Raw genomic sequence first — 11,514 nt, forward strand, 5'->3', positions numbered from 1 at the left:
CATAATCTTCACTTACAAGTTATTCACGTTATTTAGGGTCATTTTAAGATGGTTTATGGCTGTTTTGAACGCGTTTTGAACTATTCAATTGATACTTTTCGAGATGGTGGTCTTCATGGTTGGATTGCCGTATTGGGTTGTTTTACAAGCAGGCTATTTTGGAATGTTTTGGTAAAATGCCTAGGTATGATGTTACCCACCCTACAGGAACAGTTCGTCACTTCGACTTGGTTAATTGGCTGGATGGTTGCCTTTGTAGATGCGGGGGTCGAAGTATCTGGTAAGTTTAACATGATTACTGATGGTACGCAAGGGTAGGCCGGAATAAGGTTTTATGCCGATAATTATTTTGAGTTATTTTCAATAGTGTTCACTGCGTTTAAACATGAAAAAGTTCACAGATCAAAATGTCACAGCAAACAAAACAAATATTAACAACATTTGAACAACAATCGAAGAAACTCAGACATTAACAACAACATAAAATAAAACGCTTGTTTTCTTTTCTTTTTTAACAATTTGTTTGCCACTCTGATCTACCCACAAAACTTCAGTTTTTACTGAATTTAGCAATGCTCTAATAAACTCAGACATTAACAACAAATCAAAGTTTCACAGCCTCTGAAACAATACAAATATTAACAACATTTGAACAACAATCGAAGAAACTTAGACATTAACAGCAACATACCATAAAACGCTTCATTTTTTCTTTTATTTTTAAAAATTTTTGTTTGCCACTCTGATCTACCTACAAAAAATAAGTTGTTACTAAATTTAACAATGCTCTTATAAACTCAGACATTTAACAACAACATACAATAAAACACTTCCTTTATTTATGTGTTTTGTATAACAATTTGTTTGCCACTCTGATCTACCTGCAAACAAATTAGATTTTACTAAATTTAACAGTGCTCCTATAAATTAATAAAAACATCATGGTACAACTGAAATTGCAGATTGTTTTCCTCTTGTCTGACTAGGTTTGTATTGTTTTTTTTTGTTTTTTTTTTCTCGGTACAGAAAATAAATACAAAGTTCACAGATTTACAAATAATTTACAGGGTTTACAGAAGTGATGGTGAAAGACTTCTCTTGAAATATTATTCCATGAAATGCTTTACTTTTTGAGATAACATTAAAACAATATCAATTCTTGATAGCGAGAATTACGTTTTTTTTTTAAACACATGTCATGACACGGCGAAACTTTGGGAAACAAGGGTGGGTTTAACCGTTATTTTCTCCCGACTCCGATGACCGATTGACCGTTTTTCACAGGTTTGTTATTTTATATATAAGTTGTGATACACGAAGTGTGGGACTTGAACAATACTGTTTACCGAAAGTGTATAGTGGCTTTAAGCAATTCGCCAGACGCACATGGCCTATATAGGTGACAGGTTTGTGCTTCCCCTTAAGGAACGTAACTGCAACGTCACAATCGCGACATTGATCTTAAGTTGTAGTTTGACGTTATTTGGTTGAACAATCAAATGCGAAAACATCAGTAATCGGTTATACCATTAAAGGGAAGGTACACGTTTGGTAATTACTCTAAATAAATATTAACTTTAAAACTGACTTGATAACGAGCATTAGATAGCTGTTGATAGTATTTGTGTGAGAAACGGCAACCTCTGAAGTAGCATATATAGCTTTTGAGAAAGAGGTTATTTCTCACAAAAATAATAAAATACTTCTAGCCAGAGGTCTTTTATTCAACTTTGAAAGCACGCAAATTCGTTCTTTCACAGGCTTGTTTATTTATGCTCATGTTGGGACACACCGATTGAGAAGACTGGTCTTTGACAATTACCAATAGTGTTCAGTGCCTTTAAACAATCGCGCTTATGTTGAGCCAACAATGATCAACGTTGGTTTAAAGGCAAGGTACACGTTTGCTAATTGTCAAAGACCAGTCTTCTCACTTGGTGTATCCCACCATAACCATAAAATAACAAGCCTGTTAAAGTAGAAAACACCCTTGTCACACGAAGTTGTGTGCGTTTAGATTGTTGATTTAGGGAACTCAAGGAAGGTTTTATGCTTATAATTATTTTGAGTAATTACCAATAGTGTCCACTGCCTTTACAGACAGTCGTGGGACAGGAGTTGCATTGCATTCGGCCATCGCATTCGTGCGGCGGTGGTTATGTACATGTTTAGCTTGATTAAAGCATGGATGAATTTATTCCTCCATGATTAAATTAAGCAAACAATTACACAGCCTTGATCAAGGCTACCCCAGGCACAATTACTGTACATTACTTACATTTAAAGGGACACACCGGCTCACCGTTTACGCAATTTAGGGGTGTATAATCATAAATATTGTTGCTTTATATGGTTGATGTAAACAAAATATCATCAAACTGTCAAGTGTAAATTGCAAATAATAAAAAAAAAAAAATGCGGTAAAAGGCCAGCGTATACGTGTTTCCAGCCGTTGCAACTGTCAAATAATTATGACATTGTCGCACAATGTTGCAAGTAGACTGATTCTTTGTTTATAGCAACGTTTTACTTTGACGCAGCATACTGATCCAGTCTATCCATGTACTATAAACCAACAGCATAAATATACGGAACAGACAAAACCTTCGACGACGTAAGTAGACCTTCGTGCTTCGACGTACATCCAAAGATCGTCACGAATAACACACTTAACCCAGAATATGATGGGACAGTGAAAAGTCAATAAAACATTCCTGGCCCCAATAAACTAGGCCTACTACCGCAGAGCCATGATGCAGTTTGGAATGCGATCGAGGCGTTTTGCGATCGACGTGTCAGGAACCAATTGCATAACTGACGTTCTCCCTCTCTGCTCTTCCCACTCCCACCCCAAGTTTTTACAAAAAAGTGGCGGCCGTGGCCTCCCCAAAACACGTACGGAAAAACAAAAACGCACGATGGGTTGTGACCGAGGCTTAAGAGTAGCTGGTATCTTGGAACGGAAACGTAGCTGTTCGTATGGAACGTAAGTGTAGCTTGACTCGGGGTTGTAAACGTACGTGTTAAAATTATAGCGTAACTCGAAGGAAAGTAAGCGTAGCTGAGTAGCTGCGTAGCTTGGAACGTGATATGCCCCAAGGCTTACGTTCCGATTGCTCCCATGCCGAGGCCCTGTAAAACACGCTTCCGTTAATGCACGGACTCTCTGATTGAGAATGTTACGTCCCCTTCTTTCATAATTATTTACAGTGTTTACCCGCAATCTGTTTACATAGTCTCTTTTGTCAAATATTCATGAATAATTGTAACACAAAATTAAAAAATTTGGTTTAGTAATTTATGTACGGTTGGAAGTAAAACTATCTCCGAAGGTCACGTGGATTTTCCGAACCCCCCCCCCCCCCGAAAAAAAAAAAAGAGTTCGGATGACCCACGTGACCTTCATTTTTTGAAAAATGCATTAAAACGGCCGAATTTGATTGTTTCTTTTAGCAACTATTCTTCTCCATTCCTGGAAGAACTTTAGAACCATGTCTTAGTGTATTTTGTAGCCTAAATAGCCCAACGAGGCCGGTGTGTCCCTTTAACCCCATAGAAGTGTCCCATACATCGGCCTCATCAGAAACAAAGTTCAAGGGCTAAATGTTGTGTACAAAATAGCGATAGGTCTTTTTTCTTCAGCCGCGCCAAGCATCTGGAACTCTATACCACTTTATCTTCGATCTTGTCTTTGTACTGCAAAATTCAATTCTCTTCTCAAAACTTTTACCTCATGTCACCGGTTTTCAATGACTAATTGTGTCTGTTTTTTCTTTGTGTTGTGTTTTGTTTTTGGTTTGTTTTTGGTTTTACTGTGCCTTGAACACCCAGCAGGGTGGATATGTGCGAATTACAAGTCTTGTTATTCTTATTATTCTTATTTTTCTTATTATTATGACTAGCCAACTATTTGTGTTTCTTCAATTTCTTCATAACAAAGGTATTATAGCAACGCCTCTAATGGAGAGATTTGGCGCCAGGACTGTGGTGACAGTGAGTGGATTAGTTGCCGGTATCTCCATGGCAACTGCGTCCTTGTTACCCAACCTATATGGAATCACCTTTATCCTGACTATATTCACCGGTAATTATTATACAGCTGGCTTTAATCATTACACCTATTTAGCTTGAGCTAAGATAACAAAACGGTATGTTTATATATATATATATAATAAAACAACATCCCATCGCAGCACCAAACGTAAAAAAAAAAAAAAAATCAGGGGGGGGTCTGCTTGGCAAAAATGGAGAAATAAGTCGCCCCTAAGCGATGGGACAAATAAGTGTAGAGCTTTTTTTTTTTTTTAGGGTGGGGGATAATAGTTGAGATTCACTGGGGGACAATAGTCGAGAGTCTCTATCCAAACGAAAAGGTCAAACATGATGTGTTCATGGTAAAATAATAATAACAACAATAATATCAAAGTCTTATAGAGTACACGCATGTCTACCAACGAATATGTCTTGGCGCTTAGTAAGTATGTTAACGTTTAAAAAGAGAGGTTTGTACTGAAGTTATGAATTCTGACACCCAATTATGTAGAACACTTTAAATTCTTCCAGCGGGTTCGAGGGAACAGTAACAATATGTTTCTTCCGCTTAATAAACTATGCATGATCTGTCGCATCAATGTTTGAAGATGACAACGGAACTTCGAGTTTAACAAAATGAATATTGCACGCTTTAGTTGGGATCCATTGATTTTGTACAACCTCGGGGGGAAATGGCACCCTCGGCTTTGCCTAAAGGTGTAATTTCCCCCTCGGGTATACACAACGCAATCGACCCCGCCACAGCGTGCAGCAATTGTTTAATACCATTGCAGAGCTTTTTGCAACATGTAGCTTATTCCTTACCACATACAAGGTTTACTCCAAATGTGTATACCAATGTTGAATGTGTACATTTTACCGAGTAATTTATGTTTTATCGGTCAAATTCGGCGAATCAGTCAATTCAATTTGCATGCGTTCTAATTCAAGCTGTTTTGCCTCTCCAGTCATTAGTGAGTTTCAAATTCAGAATTCGACCAATCCATTTAGTTTCTTCAGCACACAGTTCAATTTAGCGTATCGTAATTTTGTGACACACACGCTTTAAGGAGCGTCTGCGAATTCGAATGCTGCTTTGTATGAATTGTTAAATTGAATGACGCACAATTGTATTTAACTAGTTATAAAACGAAGTCGAGTTAGCCTTTTCAGTTATAGCATTCGATTTCGCGCGAAAGAAAATAGCTTGGTGATTAAATTTGCAGCTCATTTGCCCACATTTACCGAGAAAACATATAATAGTTACTGCCTACTGGCATTGCAATAGGTTGCAATTTATTTGTTTGTTTTATTTTTCAGATTGGTGATTTGTTTTGTAGTGCATGTTATTGTTCTTTTCGTACTTAACGATGGTTAAATTGTTTTTGTTTTTAATTTTTCAGGACCAGCTTTTGGCATATCAACCGTGATAACGAAGCATCTAATTGGAAGCTATTTTAGTAAGTCTATCACAACAGCTTACGGTTTGTCGACCCTGGGTAGCTCTTTTACCTTCTTCGCTGTGCCCTTGATACAGCTTTTCCTAGACATCTACGGCTGGAGGGGAACATGGCTTCTTCTTGGAGGATTATTCTTAAATCTCGCTGTCGTTGGAGCTCTGATGAAACCACCTGCAGCTAGTGGGCGTCGAGATGGTTACGAGGCAGCTCTCACAGACGAGGAGCAATACACAAGGGAAGACAAACTGACACCAAGCAACCGCTTTCTGAGTTCTTTTTTTATCAGAATCTTCTCATTTACTCGAGATACATTTCAGCTTGGATTGTTCTCATCCATTTTATTCTGGCTGGTTGTACTTATCTACTCCGTTTGGCAATTGTTCTACTGTGCGTGGTTAATATACTATGTCCAGTACACTACTGTGTCTAAAGGATTCACACTGGAGGACGCGTCGCAATTCATTATCGCTTGTGGAGTAGGGAGGACATTTGCTTGCTTCTTGATTGGCCCGTTAGTTCAATCTGTGCAGGCTGTCAGCACACACACATGTCTTGCTGTTGCTCTGCTTTCAGCTGGAGTTTATTATGCTGTCGATCCATGGTTGACGTCTTATTGGCCGATTATGGCAAGTTCACTCATGTTTGGATTCTCTTATCCAGTGACTTCAATACTTATAGATGTTGTCGTGAAAGAGATACTCGGTAAAGAGCAGATGGGCCATGTATTTGGATGGCTGGGACTTGTGTCCGGTTCGACAAAACTCCTTCTTTTGTATTTTCCAGGTGAGTTTTATTGTTCATCGTATGCAGCGAGAACAGTAACAGCAACTACTTTTCATTTTTTTTTTTCAAACTTGTTTTAATTACATCTTTTGAACGTCAACATAATATTTTGAAAACCGTTCGTTCTGTTTTTGAAAAACCAACACCTGGAAGAGCAAATACAATCTTGTTGCAAACAATTCTTGTTGATGTTGATCACTTGTCCAAAACCAAAAATGGTCCCCAAATGAGCGGATGCGAAACTAATAAAACCGGGTCACTGATAGTTAACATGTTAACTATAATTTTCAAAAGTGGCCATAGTTTTTAAGATACGGTACTGTTTCAGTTGATATATGTACGTTGCCTGTTTTGTTTCTGCCTAAACTCATGTATGTTGTGTTATTGGTTAATGACATTTTGTGTTGTTTGTTAAAGGCACACGTTGCCTTGGATCGGTCGAGTTGGTCTTTGAAAAGCGTTTGTAACCGTTTGTTATAAAATGCATTTGGCAAGAAAGACGTTTTAAAACAGAATACATTGATCCACACACATTTGCCTCAATATTGCGTGGTTTTCATTTAAATTTGCTAACTGACACTGTCGGCCATTTATGGGAGTCAACAACTTGACTCTCATAAATGGCCAACCGTGTTAGTCGACGAGGTAAAAGGAAAACCACGCAATTTCGAGTGATACTTGTGTGAATCATTGTATTCTACTTTTAAATTATCTTTATAGTCGTATGCATTTCTAAACAAACGCCTACAAACGCTCTTCAAAGACCAACTCGACCGATCCAAGGCAACGTGTTCATGTAATCATATAACTTTGGATTGTTTGTGCCCACCAGGATTGATGTATGACCTCACTGGAGACTACACCGTGACTTTCAGTCTAATGGCCGGCGTACAATCACTGACGGTTGTTGCTGCACTGGGTTTGAGCTGGAGGCAGCAACACCATCCCAGTTCATCTGAGGCATCCTCGTGAGGATCTGTAGCTCTATTAATCGATTTTAATTATCTTACAATATTTGGGGTAGATTCATGGAGCGTTTGGTATGATTCAACTGCCTTTGGCTGCGACAAAACAAGTTTCAGGGACACGTTGCATTGGGTCGGTTTAGTTGAGTTGGTCTGTATTAAGCGTTTTAAAACGCATTTGGTTGAACATGTTTTTTTTTAAAGGAACACGTTGCCTGGGATCGGACGAGTTGGTCTATGAAAAGCGTTTGGAACCGTTTGTTATGAAATGCATATGGTTAGAAAGATATTTTCAAAGTAGAATATAATGATCCACACAAGTATCAATTGCACGGTTTTCGGTTAACGTCGCGAACTAACACGGTCGGCCATTTATGGGAGTCAAAGTTTTGACTCCCATAAATGGCCGACCGTGTTTATCGACGAGGTAAAACGAAAACCACGCAATTTCAAGGCATATTTGTGTAGATCATTGTATTCTACTTTTACAATATCTTTCTAACCATATCGATATTATAACGAACGGTTACAGGACGCTTTTCAAAGACCAACTCGACCGATCCATGGCAACGTGTTTCTTTAAGTAAATGAAAACGATCCAAACATTTATGCCTCGAAATTGCATGTTTTTGATGGCACTCAAATTTACACAATTCTGGTTGTTCCTACTAATAATATATTATGGTTTTTCTTGTACCTTTCGAAACTACACGGTCGGCCATTTTTATGGAGTCCAAAACTTCACTCAACAAAACGGCGGGTCATGTTAGTTCACGAGGTTTAAGGAAAACCGTGTAATTTAGGGGCGCTGTTGATCGAGGTTGGCATTACATTTTGCAGTTGTAGTTACAGTGCTAAAGGAACACGTTGCCTTGGATCGGTCGAGTTGGTCCTTGAAAAGCGTCTTGTTTTATTTTGTTGTTATAAAATCGGTATGGTTAGAAAGATGTTGTAAAAGTAGAATACAATGATCTACACAAATATCCCTCGAAACTGCTTGGTTTTCTTTTTACCCCGTCCAGTAACACGATCGGCCATGTATGGGAGTCAAATGTTTGACTCCCATAAATGGCCGACCGTGTTAGTTCGCGACGTATAATGAAAACCGTGCAATTTTGAGTGATACTTGTGTGGATAATTATACTAACCTTTGTAAACTTCTTTCTAATCATATGCATTTCATAACAAACGGTTGCAAACGCTTTTTATGGACCAACTTGTCCGATCCAAGGCAACGTGTTTCTTTAAATAGGTCGATAAAGTAACTTATTGGCTGTGTAAAGACCTTGATGTCCCTCTAACGTCCCTTTTACATAAAACAGGTGGACCGTAACAATCTGACTTATTTTATTTTGTGACGTGTAATCTCGATTGTTGATTAAACCGATGCATATTAGTTGGTCAAAGTCGTCCAATCATGCGCACTACGATCAAAGAGTTGCCCCAAAGTTTGGAATGATATAAAAACATAACGATATTTTCCAACATGGCGAGTGGAGTAGTGGCTGTGACGTGCGGGGTGGTCCAGTAGATATAAATCCAATTTGCATGTTAGTTTTTAACTAAACTATGAAGTTGTGTTTTCTATTCAGTCGTACATAGTTGTGGCAGTTGCAGAGCGAGAAACACACTGACACTACTGTTGGATTAGTTTCAGTTTTATCGTGCCATTATGTGCAACGCCAGTTGTGGCATGTAACCTTCCAAGGCATCTACAAACCACTAAGCACCCTCACGATTTTGAGATAGATGCCAAGGCCATGGAAGGTCACAGCTCACCACCGTTTTCCATCGTGGAAAAGATGTTCTATGCCTTATTGTATGACGTATTAAACTGTAAATCAAAGGGTTAAACACTTTTGTTTACAGTGTAATTAAAATTACCCACAAAGTTGCCTAATAAATAAGCAAAAGTTTAAACAACAGTTATGATAAATTCAGATTACAAATTATTTGCCCAACACTTGTTCACATTTTGTCCCGCTTTTTAAACAAAAAAAATTGCAAACAAAATGTTTGCCCAACAACACAAATTATTGGTTCTGTTGGGCAGTTATTGGCCAATAATTGTTGACCTGGAAGACGAAAGACCTCTGGCTGACGCTTTTTTGGAAGTGTTGTTGTTTATTGTTTATAGCTAGGCCTACGCGCCAATGAGTGCATACAAAAGATGCTGCCCGTCGCTATAGCGACTATTTATAGTGATGTCCAGTCACAACTACGGGTTGCTACTACATAACTGTGTTTCTCCCTCTGCTTTCTATTCCAGTACACCTGTCCCATACTGCTGAACACGGTCACAGTATTTACGAGCAAAAGTCTGTTAAACAAGTATTTATTTGAGTTGCCAGTGTGATATTTTAGGTTAGTTTTTGAGATTTAGTTTCATCTACATTGAACGTGCTCACGATGAACTTCCAGGATTGTGACAGCATTGACCGATCGCCCAACAAGCGAAGAAGTAAGTTCACATTAGCACTTTATTTAATCAGTGTTTTTTAACACTATTATATTAAACAAAAATATCATCATTAATATTTGGACATAGTTCGGATGCCTCTCGAGAAAAATTCAGGTAAAAGGCCGTTACAAAAAAAACCACGTTCTGGGTACCAGCCACTATAAACAAATGCTAGCGTGGCTTTAAGAATATTTGTTTTACTCAAAGATTACTCCGTGCCACTTAAAAAACAAGATCGTACTTAATCGTAATATGTACTTCTTTATTCATTCACAGATGTTGAAATTGACAGTGATGATTCAGATGATGACATTGCACTGGCTGGTCTGAGAACGCAGATCCGCACAGAAAACAGAGCGGAAGTTCGGAAGATGTTTCATGTTGAAAATCAGATGAGTCGTCAAGAACAAACTTCGGAACTTATCCTTGATATTCTCGGTGACATTCAGTCCCGCCTGGTGACAATGCAGGAGAAACAAGAAGAGATGGAGAAAAAACAACTAGACATCGACTTCAAACAAGATCGACTTCGGGAGCTGGTGAAAGTCATGGCTTCAAAGATATCGCCAGACATATTAGAAGAACCATCAAATCCACCCACTCCGTCCGTTTCATCAACCCAAGTCCGCCCGACAGGCCTACCAGTCCCAGTCCGTCTTCCAGGTCCGTCTATTCTAGACGGTCCGCCAGGTCCATCAACCCAAGGCCGTCCTTCAGGTCAATCAACCCAAGCCCATCAGTTCATGCGACCTATCTCAGTGCCGTCATCCGAACAAGAAACAGCTGTGGACACAACTCCGTCACAACCGCAATCGGCAAAACTTATGTCGGGCCCTGATTCTGGCACCTATCTACTCGGTGGAAGTGAAACTCTGGTGCGTTCTGTTGCCGATTACAACGCCATGTTGAGAGAAGTGCAGCAAAGACGTCGCAACGCATCAGACAATGAAAACGGAAAACTGCTATGTGTCTGCCTCTTGAAAAGAGAGGTACCAAAAGAAGAACTGGCCATCAAAAATGTCACTGGAAACTCTAGAGATGAGAACAACAAGCGATGCAAAATCCCTCAGCTCGACAGAGTCATCATACACAGCATTTTCCATCAAGCCAAGATGCAATTTACTGGATTTTCTGACTGGTACACAGACTCTAAAAGTAAGACCGTGGAAGCGCTCAACGAATGCTGCAAGCGAGCCCGTTACGAAAAAAGAAAACGGGTGCTTGTGGAAACCGTAGATAATAGTAACTAGAAAGAAGTACCAGTAAATGTAGTTTCAAGTTCGTTTTGTTTTAAATTCAGAAGTGACACTCAAATAAATTAATTCATAACAGCACCGCAGTGTGAGAGAGTTTTTATTTTGTGTTTTTTGTCATTATTTTAATTCAAATATTTTTAGAAAAACGTCAATTAAACTAAATGGTGCCAGGCGAAAATGCTTCCACATACATAATGATCAATGAGATTTTCTTCGACTAAAAAAATGAATGAACTTAACTTTGGGTTCAAAACAAACTAATCTTTGATATTTGATTTAAAAGACAAACGTGAAAATGTACACATCAGGCTTGTGGTTTTTTATTTTTGTTTAACTGGACCATTTACCCACATGTAAACAGAATACTTATTGTTTTAACTATTAAGAACAACGAATTGAATGAAAAGTTAAAGAACTGACTGGGCTAATTTATTGAAATGACGGGTCTACCTCTCAAAATCAAGAATTCCGATTTTTTTCGACTTACACAACACGATGTTAAAAGCCGTGTTTTGCCCCCAAAAATATGTTCACTCATGATGCTAAGAAAAAGCTAC

At 38.6% G+C, this 11,514-nt stretch overlaps 2 protein-coding genes across 2 annotated transcripts; both read left to right on the top strand.

Moving 5' to 3' along the window:
* The first annotated feature begins 200 nt into the window (after positions 1-200).
* Positions 201-6,098, top strand: LOC117299131 (monocarboxylate transporter 1-like). The gene is made up of 4 exons (XM_033782592.1): positions 201-280; positions 3,941-4,084; positions 5,436-5,860; positions 6,066-6,098. Exons 1-4 carry the CDS (start codon positions 244-246, stop codon positions 6,096-6,098), a joined length of 639 nt encoding a protein of 212 aa, XP_033638483.1. The 5' UTR covers positions 201-243.
* Positions 6,099-9,649: 3,551 nt separating this feature from the next.
* LOC117299132 lies at positions 9,650-11,258 on the top strand. The gene is made up of 2 exons (XM_033782593.1): positions 9,650-9,701; positions 9,978-11,258. Exons 1-2 carry the CDS (start codon positions 9,650-9,652, stop codon positions 10,949-10,951), a joined length of 1,026 nt encoding a protein of 341 aa, XP_033638484.1. The 3' UTR covers positions 10,952-11,258.
* Positions 11,259-11,514: the final 256 nt, after the last annotated feature.

This window comes from Asterias rubens, chromosome 14 (assembly GCF_902459465.1).
Source record: "Asterias rubens chromosome 14, eAstRub1.3, whole genome shotgun sequence".
NCBI lineage: Eukaryota > Metazoa > Echinodermata > Asteroidea > Forcipulatida > Asteriidae > Asterias > Asterias rubens.

Coding starts and splice junctions, on each gene's coding strand:
- LOC117299131 (XM_033782592.1), top strand. CDS start 244: ATGGTTGCCTTTGTAGATGCGGGGGTCGAAGTATCTG. Junction 281..3,940: donor TGCGGGGGTCGAAGTATCTG/GTAAGTTTAACA, acceptor TTCATAACAAAG/GTATTATAGCAACGCCTCTA. Junction 5,861..6,065: donor TGGTTGTACTTATCTACTCC/GTTTGGCAATTG, acceptor CTCTGCTTTCAG/CTGGAGTTTATTATGCTGTC.
- LOC117299132 (XM_033782593.1), top strand. CDS start 9,650: ATGAACTTCCAGGATTGTGACAGCATTGACCGATCGCCCAACAAGCGA. Junction 9,702..9,977: donor ATCGCCCAACAAGCGAAGAA/GTAAGTTCACAT, acceptor ATTCATTCACAG/ATGTTGAAATTGACAGTGAT.